Raw genomic sequence first — 21,586 nt, forward strand, 5'->3', positions numbered from 1 at the left:
TACATTTTTCAAGTATATATTTTATCTGTGTTTTTCTTTGGAAAACTTTTAATTCATTACATTCCAAAGCATAATTTATAATGTCATACTTTTTTACTGCACTACATTTCATAAATAAAAGTTGTTGTTTTTTACTTTAATACTTAATTACATGAAAAATATAGTACTTTATAGTAACATTTTAATTACTTTTACTTGAGTAAAAGTATACGATACTACATTTTTAATGTAATTAAGTATTAAATGATATTCAATATGAAACATAGTGCAGTAAAAAGTGCAATATTATGTTTTGGAAGGTTGTGAAATAAAGGTTTTCCAAAGAAGAACACTGATAAAGTACATATATTGAAATATAAAATTACTTGGAAAGTAAAAATATTTAAGTACTGTCCGCCTCTGAATATGATTAACCTTTTATGAGGGACCCCCGTCCTAAAGTCCATCTATATATTTTTATGTATGAAAAAACATTTAAACTGTAAGATATACACTCACCAAAAGGATTATTAGGAACACCATACTAATACTGTGTTTGACCCCCTTTCGCCTTCAGAACTGCCTTAATTCTACGTGGCATTGATTCAACAAGGTGCTGAAAGCATTCTTTAGAAATATTGGCCCATATTGATAGGAGAGCATCTTGCAGTTGATGGAGATTTGTGGGATGCACATCCAGGGCACGAAGCTCCCGTTCCACCACATCCCAAAGATGCTCTATTGGGTTGAGATCTGGTGACTGTGGGGGCCATTTTAGTCCAGTGAACTCATTGTCATGTTCAAGAAACCAATTTGAAATTATTCGAGCTTTGTGACATGGTGCATTATCCTGCTGGAAGTAGCCATCAGAGGATGGGGACATGGTGGTCATGGTCAGAAGCAATGCTCAAGTAGGCCGTGGCATTTAAACGATGCCCAATTGGCACTAAGGGGCCTAAAGTGTGCCAAGAAAACATCCCCCACACCATTACACCACCACCACCAGCCTGCACAGTGGTAACAAGGCATGATGGATCCATGTTCTCATTCTGTTTACGCCAAATTCTGACTCTACCATCTGAATGTCTCAACAGAAATCGAGACTCATCAGACCAGGCAACATTTTTCCAGTCTTCAACTGTCCAATTTTGGTGAGCTTGTGCAAATTGTCGCCTCTTTTTCCTATTTGTAGTGGAGATGAGATGAATGACAAAAGTCAAATGTTTAATTTTTAGGTTGGTCTGCTTCAGTGGTCTAACAGCGCTCGTCACTGTCAGAATGGGTGAGACGGCCAATCAGATTAAAGAAGGTGGGGCTTACTGTTAGTGCGAATTCCAACGTGACACTATTTACAGCAATCAAAGAGTGCATTTAGACAGGGTCCCTACGCACTGTTCACTGCTCCCTACTCCCTGAGCACGGTATATCATCAGCTGAAGTGGACTTCGCTGACAGTAATCGCTCATTTGGAACGCCCTGCAACGTCATCAAAGAAAGGCAACGACGGGTGCAGATTATGAAATAGCCTAACATAAATTAATATTGTAATTTACTTTACTTTCAAATTTAAAACCATATAGGCCTAATAAGCATATACATTTACAAAGCACACAGTATAGGCTATCTAAACATATAATCAAAACATTGTCCATTAGTTTTATTAGTTTACTTATAACCTGTATGACTATGAACAGATTTGAAGCTGTACCTGTCATTCAATATGAAAATACTTTGATTTGGTTAACTATGTAGGCTATTCTTAATGGTCTTTGTAGTGGTCTCATCTCGTGCGCTTTCTTTCACTAGTGCAGCTGCACAGTAAACATTCCTGAGGTAAATAAAGTAAAATATAAAACATGACAGCCTTCAGGTGCTTCTCAACACTTTTAATTTGTTTACATATTCATAAAACATAATATACAAATGTAACAGTTATTGCCATAACCATTCATAAATAATCTAGTTTGTATAATAACTATGAATATTCAAATGCATATGTAAACTCCTCAATCGCAGAGCTGTTTAAAAACTCTTCCAACCAACGGCTCTGCACCATCATTAGTTCAGACAGGTGATGCATTCGACGCGCAAAGACATTTGGGTGATTTTAACTCTCCACTTCCTGTGAAGTGATGTATCGATGTTCCCTTCTTCCCTGCGCCGTTCGCAGTGCCCTTCGGACTGAACATGTTCGCTCCCTATGGATTGTAATCTCACTTAAGATGGCGGAATACCCTCTGAAGTCCACTTCGCAGTCCACTTACGGTCGAATGGAACGCACCCAAAGAGTGTGTGGTAAGCAGTGTTGAGGACTTTGAAAAGTAATGCATTACAAAATTGTGTTTCTCCCATTAAAAAGTAACTAATTGCGTTACTTAGTTAATTTTTAAGAAAAGTAATGTGTTACATTACTTTTGCATTACTTTTTCGCACCTGGGCTGGGCTGGGCTTGTTTTTTTTAAATATATTTTTGTGAAAAGACCCTTTCACACCAAAATTGAAATAATAAGCCTCAGGCTGAGGTAAAAATGCAAATTCACGGCTGTACAGTAGAGGGCGCAGCTCAAACAAACCTTTCAGCTCAGCTGCTGTTCTGGATAATGGAAGAACAGGACGTAATAAAAACAAAAAATCTAAAGTCATTTTTTCTTATGGTTTAACTGAATCATTGAAGGTCAGCAGCAAGTACACTGGTCAATAAAGTGAGATTAAATGCATGAAAATATAAATTTAATTATTGGAGGTTTGTATAGTATTCTGATTTTAGGTTGCTGTATTTTCGTGAAATTCAAAGAGACTTGAACGCACATGATGTCCTAAACACGACTTCTCACCTCGTAAATACGAACATCCCAGGAGGACTTGAACGCACCATTACTCTCGATTTCTCTCAACATGGGGACAGGAGAGCGGTCAGTCAAATAAATGTGAAAAAGTAACTCAGATATTTTGTTGTAAATTTGAAAAGTAACGCGTTAGTTTACTATAGTAACTTGAAAAAGTAATCTGATTACGTTACTTAAGCTACTAATTTAAGTAGCTAAACATTTAATACTGTTTTAAAACTGTTTTACATTAAAAACGTTCAACGACCAACAGTTATATCGAGTGATGCAAACTTCTTGATTTTTTTAATGAAATTCCACCGTTTTGAACTGAAAATATGACATTATTTATGCAAATCATAACTGAATTTGACGTGACCAGAAATTTTTGCTGAAATGTAGAGCAACCACTGACATTTTCCCCCTACTATGGCAGTCAGTGGTTGCTCTATCTGCTTGGTTAGAAACATTCTTTAAAATATCTTCAGAACAAAGAAACTCATACAGGTTTGGAACAACTTGAGGGTGAGTAAATGATGACAGAATTTTCATTTTTGGTTGAACCCCATACATTACATTTACTTTTATACTTTAAGTAGTTTTGAAACCAGTACTTTTACACTTCTACTTGAGTAAAAAGCTAGAGTTGATACTTCAACTTCTACAGAAGTCATTTTAAACCCTAGTATCTATACTTCTACCTGAGTAATGAATGCAAATACTTTCGACACCTATGATGTAACCTATGTGGAGACAAGCCTTATTTAAGTCAAACTGGCAAATCATGATTTTCAGCATCACCCATTATGCTTTACGTGCGCACTGATAAAAGAGTTTAAGATCGCAAAGATAGGAAACAACATCACTTTGACTATCAACAACATCACTATTTCTTCTATATCCAGTAACAATATCTGGAAATAAATGAGTTGTGATATGATGCTCTGAATGTTTAGTAACTAGAAAACCTTAACAATAAGCAATTATTTTAAAACATTTTTGGTAACACTTTATGGTAACCAACTACCCAAAGTTGAAAAGTACAAAAAAAAAAAAAAGACAGGGCAAATGAACTCATGAAGCATTATTATGGAATGCAATAAATGCAATATCATCAGTTTGCCCAAATTAGAACTCCGAACGTTCAAAAGTTTACACATACACACCATTTACACGTGGTAGAGCAGGTGTACATTTATTTCGTACCAACTAACATTTTTAAAATACATATATTTTCGTGAATTCGATAATTTAAGTCATAACGGCTTTACGAACGATTTACACACAAATTCGTTCTGCTCGTGTTTCATGAATGAGGCCCAATGTGTGTGTTGTTACGTCCACAGGGACGTAGGAACTTTATTAAAAAAAAATATAAACAATTTGTGTGAATCCTGTTGTTTCCTAAGTTGTGTATTTTGGTTTTGCCTATAGTGTTCAGGTAAAAAGCTGTGAAGAGTGCACTAACTAGTGTATATCAACAATTAAGTGTAACTTCAGCTAACCTCACTGCAAAAAATGCTCTTATTATTTAGTTTTTTTTTCTTGTTTCCAGTCCAGATATCTAAAAATTCTTAGTTAAATGACAAAGATATTTTTTTCTTGTTTTCTGGGGGAAAAAATCTAAATGAAGTGAGTTTTTGCTTAAAACAAACAAAATAATCTGCCAATGGGGTAAGGGAAATAATTGGGACAGAAACAAGCAACAAGATTTCAATCAGAAATAAGATTCTTTGTCTTATCCCATAGGCAGATAATTTAGCTTGTTTTAAGCAAAAACTCACTGCATTTTGATTTTATTTCAAGAAAAAATATTGTATGTTTATCGATATTACTTATCTAGTAAATGCATCTTGATGTAAGAATTTTTAGATATTTAGATGAGAAAAAATACTAAGAAGAGCATTTTTTTCTGTGTTTGACGTCAGTGTAATCTGAGCAGTGCAGAGTTTATCAGTTAATGTAAGTTTATGTGTGAGTGTCAGATGTTCTAGTTAGTTGCCTTCATTTTCTCACTTCTTGGTTTTAGTTTTTGTAGGGAGGCCACGCTGGATGCCTTTTTTTGTTTGTTTCAGAAACACATTTTCTCCTGTGTTTATGTAGAAAGGGAGTAAGGGAATTGTTTTTGTGTTCTTTTCTTTTGCTAGGCAAGTTATCCCTTAAAACTTTTGTTTGTTATTTTGGCCTCTCCCCTCATGAAGTCTTTTGTTAATTTCCACCGTTTGTTTAATACATCTTGGGTTATTTTGAAACTGGTGTTGTTTGTATTTGCCCTGGGACCTTGTGTGTGTGTGTGTGTGTGTGTGTGTGTGTGTCTAATCTAAAGCCAGTACTATTTACTGTTAATACGTTAACGAAGCATTATTTAACTCTTTACATATGAGCTAATTAAACAATAATAATGTGTTAATTACAGAACTGACTATTTGTATATAGTCTATTTATAGTTTATAAACTATGAACCATTGAACGAATTGTTTGCAAATGATTTGAAGTACTTTATTACACTATACTTATTATAAAGTGTTACCTGTTAAATTCCAATACATTTGTATTTAAGTTGTTATGTTCTATATTTATGTTTTAATTACATAAACTACTTTATTACATTTACATATTATGAATGAGCATACATTAATAATAAACAATGGTATAAGTTAGCACTAACCTAAAGTATTAAATGCTGTGAAAACATTGCTCAAGTTTAGTTCATGATAATGTATGAGCCAATGAACTGAGCTTTATTGTAAACCGTTAAAACATTTAGTTATTACAATAAGTTTTACATGATGAAATGACTGCAGACATCCTTCATTACTCACATTTTAAATCATCCACTAGGTATTACTGTGCATTATTGCTTTACTGTATAATAACATAAAACACTTCTCATGAGCTGTGCCAGCACAAAATCAATCACACATTCATTTGAACTTCTCATGCCTAGTGAATTTTCAACAATGTCATGAAAGGAAAAAAAGAAACCATTCAAGATTATCAGGTGAATGACTCAAATTTCAGTCTGTTTGTCACGCAGTAAACTGCACGTGTCATATAAACTCGACACGTTTGGAGATTAACATTGAATGCATTATAATGTATGCATCACTTCACTTTTAAAGCAATCATCTGCTTGAAATCAGAAATCCTATCTTATTTCACTTTAAGAATAAAAAAAGCTATAGTCCAGTTTTGTTGGTCTAGATTGAGACAGTCTCTGAATGTGTGTCTCGTGTGTAATAACCATTACTTTATTAGCACTGGAGTCTCAGATAGAGTACAGTTCTCTTCATATGTTCCTCCAGCTGGTTTGATGTCCTGTAAGGTCAGCGATTCACTCAGCGTCTGTTCCTGAAGACTTTGATGTTTCTTTTCCCTGTACAAGTGAAATGTACAGTACGCAAAAGTTAGCAATCACATGACGTGATTTATTATCGAGATTGATCGGCAGACATTACCGTTTCTCCTCTACATCCTCAATGGTGTCAGGCAGAGGAATGTTGAGGGTTTCTGGAAGCAAAAAGGCTATGAAGCCAGCAATCACAGCGGATCCTCCATACACAATGCTAGGCAGAGCCGGCAGGACCTCATCCAAGATCAGGACTGCAGGGGCGGCCATGGAGCCTATTCTGGCCATGGTAGAGACAAGGCCCATGCCCGTCTGCCTGTGGAACAAACATGAAAACTAACGATGAAGCTTTGCTGGTCAGTCGCTCAACTTACACTATGAGAAAGTACCATAGTATTTTTTTCCCTTCTATGGTAGTCAATAGTTGCTCTATCTGCTTGGTTACAAACAGTCTTCAAAAGATCTCCTTTTGTGTTCAGCAGAACAAATAAACTCATACAGGTTTGGAACAACTTGAGGGTGAGTTAATGATGACAGAATTTTCATTTTTGGGTGAACTATCCCTTTAACGCTGGGTTCTTTGGGAAGCTGTGCAGGGTTGTCTTGCCCTGACAACCAAAAACACACTACTTTGGTGACATTGTTGATTTCGTGAAGTCCTGTGACTACAGCGCAGCCAGCTTCCCTAAAGCCGAGCAAAGCGCGTTAATGGGCGTGCATTTGCTCTCTCGCTCTGGTCGCGTGCGCGTACGTCCCGTACAATGACATTCCGCCCTTGCTGACGTCAGATAGACCCATACTCGAAAAAAACTTTTTTTCGAAACTTGTGAGAAACCAGAAGGAGTATTTTTGGCACAGAAATACTCCTTAAAACGTCCAACTTCCAAGTCTTTAACAGTGTAAAAAACTCAGTATGCATGAAACAGCATTTCATCTCCCCCGCCTCCTTTAAGACAGCAATACCATGATACTGAATAAATAGCCTACCATATTCATATACAATTGTATAATGGTGCAAATAGGCCAACTATATTGTGCATAGCTGCATAATAGCTTAATTTTTTTTTAAACAAAACTATAAAATTTTGATGCTTCAGGCAGATTCTATAGTTTATATTTATTCTGACCGGATGACAGTAGGGTAAAGCTCTCCAGTAAATAGGTAGATACAAGTAAAGGACGCTGACGTGAAGCCCTTCCCGATAACGGCAAGCGCTGTCCGTGTGATCTGCATATCTGCAATGACAAACAGCTGCATTACCAGTCAGTTTGAATTAATAATAGGACATACCAGTGTGTGATATTGTAGTGAGGCTTTTTGCCAAATCTTGTTACTTGGGAAACAATAAAAGTGGACTTGATTATATCTGGATCTGGGTATATCTGAATTCTTGTTTGCCATTTTCTTGGAATCAGCATAGATTTTAATGAGGGCATATTTGCGGCATTGCCAGATCAGCTTAATTTGTTGTGTGAATCGGGTTCTAAATTCAAAGGTAATCAATAACCAGTTATACTTCTGACAAATTTCAGTTCCATTTTATTTCATATATAAAATCCATGTCATCACATTAGGCGATTAGTCATTGCATTAGGTTAAAGGGATCCCCTGGTGTTAAGACTTGTCTGGCTTAATATAACATAAATGATGTCTCTTACTGAAATATGTAGTAGAAAACCCATGAAAGATCCACGTTATTTAAAAAATCCTCTACATATTTGGACAATGGGCGGCGCCATTTTGTTTGCGTTCTAGGTCGATGACGTGGAATGGTTGCACTCAGCAATCAACTGGCGCTACCCACAGCTATTTTTACCACAACACAACTTGACACGTTTCAGAGTTAAACAAAACCAATTAGTTGCTTTGTAATTTCATTTAAAACACACTCCAACACACGTGCACACAAACTCACACACACAAACAGATCGGCCCGTGCGTAAGCACACACATCTGACAGACTGCTCTGTCTCAATCGAGACATGGGCTGCCTTCGTCAGTCTCCACGACAGGGGCTGAATCCGAAATCGCCCTCCTATACCCTTAAATAGGGCACTATTTGAGACGACAGCCATGTGGTCGGTAGTGGTGTCCGAAACCATAGTGGACATGTTCGAGTGCCCTAGGTAGAAATAGCTGTGGGTAGATCCAGTTGCTTGCCGAGTGCAACCATTCTACGTCATCGACCTAGAGCGCAAAGAAAATGGCGCCGCCCATTGTCCAAATACATAATGGATTTTTTAAATAACGTAGATCTTTCATGGGTTTTCAACTACATATTTCAGTAAGAGACATCATTTATGTTATATTAAGCCAGACAAGTGTTAACACCAGGGGATCCCTTTAATGATTGTAGCGTCAATAACATCATATAAAAGACAGAGTTACTGTCTTACCTTTAGGAACAAAAATGTTGGCAAATATTACAGATGCTGACGCAAGGAGACACGTGCCTTGAGTCAAACGTCGCCCCAGAAAGCTCAACATCAGAAGAGCGACCAGTTTAGCGGGAAAATCTACCGCCCCAAAGATGACCTGCATTAGATAGATGTTCACCCCAAACTTCTGCAGGTCCATGGCCAGTCCATAATAAGCAAAACTAGTCGAAAACCTGTTAGGAAGAACAGCAGACACTTTATTTATTGATTTTTATATGAATGTGTATTTATGTATACATATTGATACAACCATCCAGATTTCTTGCATGGTACATACCTTAAAACATTGACAAATAGATTCTTACCAGACGACCATAAGGCACATGGATATCTTCCTCATGGTTGGTGTTTTCAGGAGATCAAGCGCAGTGTAAATGTTCTTACTAGACTGAACTTCTTTGTGCATGTGTGACTCCAGCACCTAAACATCAGCACACACAGTACATGAAGTGCATACACTAATGTTCAAAAGTTTGGGTTCAGTTGTTTTTTTATGTTTTTTACAAAATTATCCATCTTGTGTCACAGTCTTAAGGCTTGTTCACACTGGGATGATTATTGCACGTGTTTATCGCCGACGTTTAACGCCTCGTGACTAAACAAAGGGCGCCATGGAGTTTTTTTGTTTTGTTTAACGTTCCACGTTAAAAACAGGCCGACTAATGAGATTGATGTTACAGTAAAACACGACTTTGTGCTCAAGCACAAAACAGTCTTGTCGTGCACACATTGATACGTAAGAAGAAGAGGATGAAGAGGAAGTAAGTAGACGATGCAACGAGGATTGAAGAGCTGCTGGTCTCTTTGGTGTCTGAACACAAAGAACTTTATGACAAACGCCACAGTGACTACAAAAACCTCGATAAGAGGGAGTTGTTATGTAGATGAATTGCAGATCAAAAAGGATTTGATGGTGAGTTTCCATCGAATCCTATTTGATCTGCAATCAAATCAAAAGTGCCATCTACTGTCAGAGAGTGAATTTGCACGTTGACTCGGCACATCGCTTGGGTATGAACACAAATGTCTCGAAAAACGCTGACAATAAGCTGCGCGAGCGATAATTGCCCCGGTGTGCACGAGGCTTAAGGCTGTATAAAAGCATTACGAATAAAGCAGTCTATAATGATAACACAGGGAGAATACAAAACAACATATCAGAAACCATGACAACAAACAAGTGGTGGGAAAATAGTGCAAATTGGAAAACAATGTCCAAACTGAGTGAAACTGTGACAATGACACAGACATGAGAGGCTGATGTGAAACCTCTAAAGTGATCTTCTCTGCCATCTCAGGCTTGCCGTTGATTTTAGCTACATGGTGGAGATGCTTCAGTGCCTCCTCAGAACGGCCATTCAGCACCAGCCAGCGAGCAGATTCAGAGAACCACCTTTGACATGGAGACATTTTTGCAGTTAGTTAAAGGGGTGATGAATTGAGAAATCAACTTTCCCTTGAGCCTTTGATATATAAAAGTTCATTGTGATATATCCTGTAAGTTTCAGAGCTGAAAACGTCCTTGTTAGTCAAAGAAAAGCTTTTACTGACACCAGGCCCAGAAAACGAGAGCTCTCAGAATATGTCGACCATTGACGTCATAGAACGCAGAAGCTCCGCCTCAAGCCCCGCCCACCGACTCGTGGAGCTAAACGGGTCGAGCAATAAACATGCCGGTTCCAGATCACGTGTGTAAGACATTGCGTTTGTTCGCTTCATTTCACCGCAGATTCGTTTGTAAACAAGATAATGGTCGAGACTGGATTTGCAGACATATTGAGATTAAAACACAACGCTGTGCCTCTATATTGGATCCGACAGGAACGGTGCAACACACTTATGTGAGTAAAGCATGTTTTTTTATATGTGTTAGTATTGCATTGTTACAGATCGTTTGATATCTATTGATTACATACCTTAGGGCTGTCACAGGCTGGAGAAGGTGTTATTGGTACAATTGTGATCAGACTCGGACTAGTAACGCCAGTGCTCGCAAAGCCCAACGTCCATGGCTATGTGTTTTTCAGATGGGTTATCACCGGCCTGCTGAAAGGGCTGTAGTGAAATAAAATTCCTTTCTTGCGTGCGCGCGTGTGTGTGTGTTTGTGTGTGTACGGTTTGCGGTTATATTCACTGATTATCGGGCCGACCAAGTAATACAAAACTAACATTCCAATCAATCGCGGGTGGATGAGAGATGAATCATTGTGTTTGTTTGATAAAGGCATTTTTCGAGCCCTGTGAGCGTTTCTCCAGACGCTTTCAAAACAATCCCCATATGGACTGAGGGGAGCTGAAGCTCATTAAATATGCAAATCTTATCCAATCCTAGCCGTGGGCGTTTACTTCCAAGTCTTCAGTGCGGCACACCGATCAAAATCGCCTCAAAACCAAGGCAGAAAATTGCCTATTACTTATTCATTATGATGTTTTTGAATGTAAAAACCATGCAAACGTCATTAGTTTGCATTAGTTAGACCTCAGACAACAGTATACATTTTTTTTAAAAGCCAGTTCATGACCCCTTTAATGTATGCTGCATTATTTTTATTGTGTGCAGAATTTCTATAGTTCTAATTAATCTATATACATTTTAAAAACACTGTTGACCTTTTCAGAATCATATTCAGAATCAACTTAATTACACTGTCCTTTTCAGTACAGGTAAAAAAAAAATGACAAAAGACTCATGTTTAAAGATGGCCTATGTATTTAGCATTGTAATTAGGCCAGTGGTTTTCCATCCTAGTCCTGAGAACCCACCACTGTGCACACTTTGCATGTCTCCCTAATTTAACAAACCTCGTTCAGATCATCAGCTCCTTAGGAAAGAGCTCCCAATTCAGAGGCTGCATCCGTTGAAGGTTGCATTCAAAGGCTCCTTCAAAGGCGGCCCACAAATGCGTCTTTTGTTTCCCGGGCTGCGAAGGATAGAACGGATGAACCGTTCAAAGCCAAGTCTTATCCCAAGATTCATTCCACGCCGGTGACAGATTATGTTTTTACAATGTACACTTTATTGCCAAAAGTACTGGGACACCCCTCCAAATAATTGAATTCAGGTGTTCAATCACTTCATGGCCACAGGTGTATAAATCAAGCACTAGACATGCAGACGCTTCTACAAACATTTGTGAAAGAATGGGCCGCTCTCAGGAGCTCAGTGAACTCAAGCGTAGTACCGTGATTGGTGGCCACCTGTGCAATAAGTCCATTCATGAAATTTCCTCACTACAAAATATTCCACAGTCAAATCAAGCGCCAGCGTTAGTTCTGGCAGGCCACGTAGTCAAGCTCCGCTATCAGCTGATTGGGAAATTCTAACTCCGCCCCTCTTTCAGCTGATCTGTTTCAGCTGATCCTATGCTCTCAATTGGCTTCTCTCAAACAGGGCGCCTTACTTAAGCATAGCTTCACTTCAATCTGCCTGCTTGGAGAGTGTGAGTGGGTGTACGTTTGCGGCGTAGCTAGCTTTTGGAGTGTGGTGAGAAACTGAGTGTGGTCCTGGCCGATGGCGACGTCCGCACGAGGTCGCGGTCGGGGCGGTGGCAACAGCTGGGTTGAGAGTGGAGTGCGCATGGTAGGAAACGCAGGGGATTCTGGAAGCAGGGATCCCGATTGACATGACAACAGAAAGAATCAAAAATAATATCTCTGGAGCAGAAGTGAAGGAAGTAAGAAGACTTCAGTATGTCAAAAACAAAGAAAAGAAGGATAGTTTATCTGTGATGATACATTTTAATGAGGATAAATTGCCTGAAAGGGTATATTTAGGATACATGAGTTATATGGTTAGACCATATGTACCTCCCCCATTAAGATGCTTTAAATGCCAAAGATTTGGCCATGTTGCGGCAGTTTGTAGAGGGAAGCAAAGATGTGGAAGATGTGGAGGAGAGCATGATTACGGTAAATGTGAACAAGGAGTAAATCCCAAATGTTGTAACTGTGGGGGAGAGCACAGCGCAGGGTACGGAGGATGTAAAGCGAGACAAAAAGTCCTGAAAGTGCAAAATGTAAGAGTGGAAGATGGATTAACATATGCTGAGGCCTTGAAGATAGTGGAACAGGAAACAAAAACAAAAGAAATTAAGAAAGCTGCACCTCAGATAATGAACAAAGGTAAAGATGAGAATGAGAAGGATTCAGTTGAAATTGATAAAGTGTCTTTTGTAGCATTTATAGTTGAAGTGGTTAATTGCTCAGCGCAAACGGAAAGTCGGACAGAGAGAATTAAAATTATAGTGAGAGCAGCAGGAAAGTATTTGGATATTGAGGGAATTAATGAGGAGATGATCAATGAAAAACTAAAAGTACCGGTAGGAAACACCCAGACAGCATGTGGTGGTTCGTAATGGTTTTACTAATATTACAATGGAACGCAAGAAGTTTGATTGCTAACGGACAGGAATTTAAGAACTTTATATTAAAACAAGAAAGACGACCAGATATAATATGTGTTCAGGAGTCTTGGTTGAAACCATGTCTTAATTTTAACAATATTAGGATATATCGCAATACGTAGAGACAGACCAGGTGGAAATGGAGGGGGGATAGTAACTTTCATAAAACAAGATATAGGATACAGGATTGTAGAAATTAATGAGGAACATGAGGTAATAGTAGTTGAAATATGGGAAGGATCAGAAAGTATAAAAATAGTGAATCTTTATAATCCATGTAAGAAACTAAATATAGGAGATTTGGAAAAAATAGATGAGAACGGTAAACAAAAGTATGGTGGTATGGTGTGGAGATTTTAATTCGTATAATACATTGTGGGGGAGTGAATATACAGATCATAATGGATTGGTAGTGGAAGAAATGTTAGATTTAAGAGGATTAGTGTGTATAAATGATGGGTCGGGCACTAGAATAGATATTGGAAGTGGAAAGATGTCAGCTATAGATTTAACTTTGATATCAGAGAATTTAGCTAGGAAAAGTACTTGGAAAGTAATAAATCACAACAATATAGGTAGTGACCATTTTCCAATATTATGTCAAATAGGAATAGATATTCAAAAAGAAAAGGTAGAGAGAATACAAAGATGGGCATTTAAAAAGGCAAATTGGGAGCAATTTAAGGAGATTAGTGAAGTGTATTTGGAGGGTTTTTTGGGAGAAATAGATGATGTAGATGAGTTGAATAAAAATATTTGTAAAGCAATACGGATGGCAGCGGTAGAAGCAATAGGAAAAAAGAAGTCGGGAAATAGAAAAAAGGTGGTTCCTTGGTGGAATGAGGAATGTAGTGAAGCAGTATATATAAGAAATAAAGCTCTAGAAAAGTAAGAAAAAGTATTAATTTTAATGATTTAATGATTTAATGAAAACTATAAAAAAGCACAGGCAAAAGTGAGACGTGTAATAAGAATAGCTAATAGAAAATATTGGAGGGAATTCTGTGAAAGTATTGGTGAAGATATTGAAATTAATAAAATATGGGGGATGATTAGAAAGATGAGTGGAATTCAGAGTTATAGTTGCATTCCAGTTTTAATAGATAAAGAAAAATCAGCAGTTTCAGATAAAGAAAAAGTAGAAGTATTAGCAGAAACATTTATGAAGGTGCATAGTAATGAGAATATTACTGAGGAAATGAGAAGACACAGGAGACAACGCATTAGAGAAAATCCAAACATTTAAAAAAAAAGAGGGCAGTCAGGTAGTGTACTAGAGGAAGCATTTACAATGTATGAAATTAAGAGAGCACTCTCAGGGGTAAGCAAAACTTCTCCAGGAAAGGACGACATTTGTGTAGAATTGATAAATAATTTATCAGAAACATCATTAAATACAATTCTAGGATTGTTTAATAGAGTATGGGAAACAGGGAAACTTCCTTCTGAGTGGAAACATGGGGTCATAGTACCAATCGGCAAGCCAGGGAAAGACAAAGCTCAACCAAGCAGCTATAGGCCGATAGCTCTGACATCTAACTTATGTAAGCTAATGGAGAGAATGGTAATGTCAAGGTTAGTATATTTTATTGAGAAAAAGGGGTTATTTTCACAATACCAGAGTGGTTTTAGGAAGGGGCGTAGCACTATGGATTCTGTAGTTAATCTGGAGGCAGCAATAAGGAAGGCTCAAGTAAATAAAGAGATAGTAGTTGGAGTGTTCTTTGATATTGAGAAGGCATACGATATGTTATGGAAAGAGGGTTTGTTAATGAAACTGGATAAAATGGGAATTACTGGAAGGATGTATGATTGGATCATGGACTTCTTATTGAATAGGACAATGCAAGTTAGAATAGGGACAACATATTCACAAATATATACAATAGACAATGGAACTCCCCAAGGTAGCGTGTGTAGTCCAATACTTTTTAACATTATGATTAATGATATATATACTCAAATTGACACAGGAATAGGGAGGTCATTGTACGCAGATGATGGTGCATTATGGAAAAAGGGAAGAAATGAAATATTTGTAGTAAAAATTGGGCAAATGAGTGGGGTTTCCGGTTTTCAATTGCAAAAACGCAGGTAATTTGTTTTACAAAAAGGAGGAAAAATAGTAGAGTAAGTATAAAAATGTATGGTCATGAATTGGAACAAGTTAAAATGTTAAGATTTTTAGGTATGTGGATGGACTCTAAATTAACGTTTGGCATTCATATTCAAAAGATAATAGATAAATGTAAAAAGGGAATAAATGTAATGAGGTGCTTGGCTGGGGTAGAGTGGGGTGCGAGTAGACAGTCTTTAAGAAGAATATATAGCTCATTAATAAGACCGGCAATAGATTATGGTAGTCTGATATACTGCTCTGCATCAGAAACATGGCTCAAAAGGATTGAGGTAATTCAGACTCAAGCGCTAAGGATTTGCTGTGGTGCATTTAGAACATCTCCAGTACCATCTATTCAAGTAGAGATGGGAGAAATGCCATTAGAAGTTCGTAGGAGAAAGTTAAGGATGAGATACTGGGTCAATGTAAAAGGACATGATGAAAGGCATCCAGTTAAAAAGGTACTGGAAAACTGTTGGGAGTATGAGTATGGAAATACAAAGAGTTTTGGTTGGGTAGCAAATGAGGAGGCACTGGAAACAGGTATAACTGAAATAGAGGTAGCTCCTTCTGTTGCAATGTCATCTATTCCCCCATGGTTATTCCCAATGCCAGAAATAGACCTATTCATACACAATGAGATTCATAAGAATGAATCAAATTTGCCATCAAAAGTAATCGTTCAACAATATATTATTCAAGCATAAAACAACATGACTCAAATATTTACAGATGGATCAAAAGATCCGAAAACAGGTAGAGCAGCTGCAGCAATATATATTCCTCAGTACAATATTAAAATATCAAAAAGAGCAACAGATCATATATTTGTTTTTACAACAGAACTGATAGCCATGTTATTGGCTTTACAATGGATAGAAGAAAAGAAGCCTAACAGTAGTGTGATTTGTACAGACTCACTATCAGCTCTGCAGAGTTTAGAAAGTGGAAAATCTTTTGCAAGACAAGATATTTTAAATGAAACATTACAGAAGCTACATAACATAAAGCACTTAGGTGTAAAAGTGAGCTTTTTGTGGGTTCCAGCACATGTCGGAGTAAAGGGAAATGAGGAAGCTGATAAACTGGCAAAGGAGTCGTTGAAAGATCATGAGATCAACATCAGAGTTCAGATGAGTAAAGCGGAAATGAAGGGGCTGATCAGGATTGAAGTGAAAAAGAGGTGGCAGAGGTTATGGGATAATGAAATAAGAGGAAGACACATGTATAGTATACAAAGAAATGTGGGGGTGGAAAGAACAACTATAAATAACAGGAAAAAGGATGTGATAATTACAAGATTACGTATTGGGCATACTTCACTAAACCAAAGTCTATATAAAATAAGGAAACATGAAACTGGTAATTGCGATAAATGTGGATATCCTGAAACAGTAAAGCATATATTATTAGAATGTATGGCATATAATAGAGAAAGACTTGAATTAGTTCAGTCATTAAATGATAGGGGTGTAAGCAATTATTCACTAAAGGAAATATTAGGAGAAGCAACAAATTATGAAATGCACGAGAAAGTATTAAAATTTATTAAGGATACAGAACTGGTAAAAAAGATATAAATATATAAAAAAAAAATTTTTTTTTTTTTTTTCAAAGTAGATTCAACCAAGTAGTGCTCCATACTCCAACCCAGTAGGTGGCGGAAATGCACCTTTAGTTGGTTTGCCAACCGCCATATAAACAACAGAAGAAGAAGAAGAAGAATCTGCCTGCTTGGACGCTTCTGCTGCACGCTGCTTTGCAATCAGGATAAGAATTTATGGTTTTCCTATGCTTTATCATCTATGCGTTTTGTGCAGTCTGCTTTATCAAATCACCAAACCATACACAAGGCTTTTTAAAGTGCAATTGCCTTTCACGTGTATTCATGTATCAAACGGAGCTACAGCAATTCTATGTTCGTTTTGAGTGAGATAAGTAGGCTATGTGTTGGCTAATGATTCAATCACGCAATGTGAGCATTATTTTGGCAAATATGTATTCAATATTTACACACTTGTGTAAGACGAACTTGAGCTGCAGCTGCATTTTCAGCAGAATTATACCAGGACATGTACTATTTCATAACTATGGGAGCAGTAAAAATTATGACCATGTGTTGGATACTTTCGTCAGCTTATTTCTAGACTAACTGCTGTCTCGTACGAATGATTTATTTATTTATTTTTCCCAGCTTACCCGAGTATGGCGGTTCAAGTCTAACGTTACAAGCTATTTCCTCAACGAAAGCAACCCCACTTGCTGAGCCTGTTATTTTATCATTTGGCAAACGTTTCACTGGGTTTTGTGTCTCGGGCTCTGGGATACGTGCTCCATTGCAGTGTGTTTGCAGCGATGGGTGGCGGCCGATCGTCATGAACGTGATCCTGAGAGGTGGTCGTCAGAGAGGTATTTATTAGTTAAAATCACTCACTGCTCAAATGCATGTTTTGCTTTAAAACAAGATTTGCCAGGAGCTAATTAAATGAGGAATTCGGCAAGCAAAACAGAATCATCTCACAAGGAATTGTGCAGTGCGAAATATAGCGAGAGCAATTCGCCCCCACACGGTTCACCTCACATTCATTCAGGTTGTAAACGTAAACTCGCGTTTTCGTCGCATGGTTCACAAACACTGTCTAATTTGGAGTTTGCATTATTTTCATGGACTCTCTGAAGGTATACTAATATGTTATGTGACTGACTCAAGAACAATTTCAGAGAAATCTGCACTCCACAAGTTAAGTATATCAAGCCTATGTCTCAGCTGGCAATTTCACACTCATTCATCTGTCTTCACGAAGCTAAGTTTATTTTTAACTCCGTTAAAACTATCAGGTCATTGGCAACGTAATTGACAATGGTATCTGCATTGTTTAAGCTTAGTCGTTTTCAGTGAAATGCTAGGCTTATGGATATTGTTCTTGTCTCTATAGTTGGTATTTGTAAATTGTAACTCATTTTAAGCTAAAGTTGCTATGGGAAATTTTGTCTAAACTATAGTTGAGATTGGGAACACATTTGTCTTAAAGCTATTATTAAAGCTACACTATGTAACTTTTCCGTCCACTAGAGGTCGCCTGTTCAAAACAAAGGCGTAGTTTGATGACGGCACGTTTGAACGCAGATTCTCGGGACATGTGGTCTTCAGCTCACAGCCGGTGGGAAACAGTCAGGAAAGGACTCGGGCAGAAATCTTGTTCATGGATGCGATTATTAACATTACTGTAGTCTGAAGCAGAGCAGGAGCGAGTGTTGTGGAGCTGAGCAAGGCCGCAGGAGCGATTGAAGAGCGGGACTGTTATTATGGCATAGTCGTTGGCGGGACTTTTATTTTGACACGGTTGCCGACGCCACTTCCTCTTTTCCAGTCATGAGTATATGAGGTAACGCAACTCTGTTTATCGTATTAGATATATCTGAGTGTGTTGAAAATGAAGTTATGACGTTCGCTCGGCGGCTGCTATGACACTTGTTCACAATGCAGTGAGAGTAAAGTGTTTCACTGAATAAAACCGGAAACCGAGGGTGACGCAGATATGACTCAATCGACAGGCGACTCCCTCACACGCATAGCTCACACGTCCCGGTTCCTTGGTTAAAATAGCAATTTTCTCACGGTTTACAAATCGTTGAAAACATTTGGGATATTCTTAGTACTCAACTGAACAAAAAATATAACACTGGCCTAGTGGTTTCTGGATATTTTACTGCAAAAATCCTACATAGTTCACCTTTAATATTGGAAGTGCTCGTTCTTAAAGCTATATCTAATATTGAGTGCTTGCCTTAAAGCTATACTTATATTGGAAATGCTTGTTATTAAAGTTATAGCTAATATCGGAAGTGCATGTCTTAAAGCTATAACTAATATCGGAAGCGCTTGTCTTAAAGCTATAATATTGAAAGTGCTCATTCTTAAAGCTAAAGTTGCTATTAGAAATATTGTCTTAAGCTATAGTTGAAATCGGGAACGCACTCATTCTTAAAGCTATAATATTGGAAGTGCTCATTCTTAAAGCTATAGTTAATATTGGAAATGCTTGGTCTCAAAGCTATAATTAATATTGGAAGTGCTCATTCATAAAGCTATAATTAATATAATTTTGAAAGTGCTCATTTGTAAAGCTATAATTAATATCGGGAGTTTTTGTCCTTAGAGCTATAATTAATATCGGAAGTGCTTGTCTTAAAGCTATATTAATTTTCGAAGTGCTCATTCTTAAAAGCTATAATTAATATTGGAAATGCTTGTTCTTAAAGCTACAGTTACTATCGGAAGTGCTTGTTCTTAAAGCTATAATTAATATTGGGAATGCTTGTATTAAAGCTATAATTAATATTGGGAATGCTCGTTCTTAAAGCTATAATTAATATTGGGAATGCTTGTCTTAAAGCTATAGTTAATATCGGAAGTGCCTGTTATTAAAGCTATAATTAATATTGGGAATGCTCGTTATTAATGCTATAATTAATATCGGAAGTGCCTGTTATTAAAGCTATAATTTATACTGGGAATGCTTGTTATTAAAGCTATAATTAATATTGGGAATGCTTGTTATTAAATCTATAGTTAACATCGGAAGTGCTTGTTCTGAAGCTATAATTAATATGGGAAAAGCTTGTTCTTAAAGCTATAGTTAATATCAGAAGTGCTCGTCATTAAAGCTATAATTAATATTGGAAATGCTCGTTCTTAAAGCTATAGTTAATATCGGAAGTGCTTGTTCTTAAAGCTATAATTAAAATTGGAAGTGCTTCTTATTAAGGCTATAATTAATATTGGAAGTGCTTGTTCTAGAAGCTATAATTAATATCGGAAATGCTTGTTCTTGAAGCTACGGTAATATCGGAAGTGCTTGTTATTAAATCTATAATTAATATTGGAAATGCTTGTTCTTAAAGCTATAATTAATATTGGAAATGCTTGTTCTTAAAGCTATAGTTAATATTGGGATATATGCGTGTTCTTAAAGCTGTAATATTGGAAGTGCTTGTTGTTATAGCCATAGTGATATTGGGAACATGCTTGGTAAAACTATAAGTATATTGGAAATAGCTTGTTGTTAAAGCTATGGTGTCGGGAACATGCTTGTCTTAAAGCGATATAGCTACTGGAAAACTAAGTTTTCTCAAGCTATAGATGTTGGAAATGGGCTTGTCTTAAAGTGATATCGTTAGCTATTGTAGAGTTTGGAAACGTGCTCGTTTTAAAACTGTAGGTGCTATTGGAAACACACTTGTTCTTAAAAGTTATAACTAACTTTAGAGTAGAACTTTGGAGGTACTTTTCAGATTTGATTAAGATTACCACAACACTATTTTTCTGGTGTATCAACTTGCACCGATTACTCTTTCACCCTTAGACTCACCCTAAATAATAAGCTTTTCCTCAAAGCTATAGGCACTATGGGAATTTGATATTATTAAAGCGGTAGTTTAAACCTGATATATTGCTAAGACATTTTACTCGCGGTCAGATGACCTCACATTTCTTATGTATCAATTTATTCCTAGCACTTCAGCATAATCCTAAGCACACTGAACTGATAGGATAAGGGGATGAACGGCGTTTTATCTCTGAATCTGACTCTGCTTTGTCATCTATGTTAGCCTACCTGAGGAGCCATCCACAAGCTGTTCAACAGGATCCATTATTTGTCTTGGAGGAGGGAAAGCTTGTGCCCAGAGTCTGGTTTGCTTCCTGTCTCCGCCTGCTATGCCTAACGCAAGCTTCCCTCAGAGCATTATACAGCTCATTCTCTGTGCATAGAGGCTGCTACAACTGCAGCTTCCTGCAACTGCAACTCCAGTCTCTACATTGAGGCCATGAGGCGATTTGTCTTCAGCAGCTTATGATCGTTATATTTGGCCCGATGCGTGAGCCATCCATTAGAAACCTATGAGTGCTACTCCATATATAAATTTAAATTACTTATATTATTAGCTGGTTACATTCATCATGCTAGCTTCACGTAGATCGATTAGATCTTACAATTAAAATCAGTTAGACGACCTTCTCGGAACGCTTTTTTATTTTTTGGATCCTCCGTGGCTCTTCGATTAGAAGGAAGAGCCAGGGAGGATTGCCCGGTATGGTCTGTTGGGGGGATTTGCGCTACTTACCAGTCTATTAAATAGGAGGATTGCCCCTAGAAGCTGCTGCTGTTCCCTGTTTTTGATTTCATGGAGCTCACCATGATAACGAAGGGAAATTAAGAACAGCGCCATATCGCCTATTTACTATTTATTTACTCGTATCATTAACTGTAGCTACATTCCTCGTGCTAGCTTCACATAGATTACATTTTCTCATCTTCGTATCCTCTGCTGTCTCTTCAATCAGCTGGAAGAGCCAGGGAGGATTGCCTGGTATGGTCTGTTGGGGGATTTGCTCTGCCCTCCCAGTTAAATGGGAGGTCGTCCCCAGAATATGCTGCTGTTCCCTGTCTTGCCTTTTCATGGAGCTCAT

At 37.5% G+C, this 21,586-nt stretch overlaps 1 protein-coding gene across 1 annotated transcript in view; it reads right to left on the reverse strand.

Annotated features, from left to right (window-relative positions):
- Positions 1-5,285: 5,285 nt before the first annotated feature.
- Positions 5,286-21,586, reverse strand: part of oatx (organic anion transporter X) — a 42,011-nt gene continuing 25,710 nt past the window's right edge. Inside the window, exons 5-10 of the mRNA XM_079835250.1 lie at positions 9,862-9,985; positions 8,898-9,013; positions 8,551-8,765; positions 7,281-7,389; positions 6,263-6,469; positions 5,286-6,180 (exon numbers count right to left, since the gene is read on the reverse strand). Of these exons, the coding sequence (XP_079691376.1) occupies positions 6,051-6,180; positions 6,263-6,469; positions 7,281-7,389; positions 8,551-8,765; positions 8,898-9,013; positions 9,862-9,985 (901 nt within the window). The 3' untranslated portion in view covers positions 5,286-6,050. The remainder of the gene's footprint in view (positions 6,181-6,262; positions 6,470-7,280; positions 7,390-8,550; positions 8,766-8,897; positions 9,014-9,861; positions 9,986-21,586) is intronic.

This window comes from Gobio gobio, assembly GCF_949357685.1.
Source record: "Gobio gobio genome assembly, chromosome: 14".
NCBI lineage: Eukaryota > Metazoa > Chordata > Actinopteri > Cypriniformes > Gobionidae > Gobio > Gobio gobio.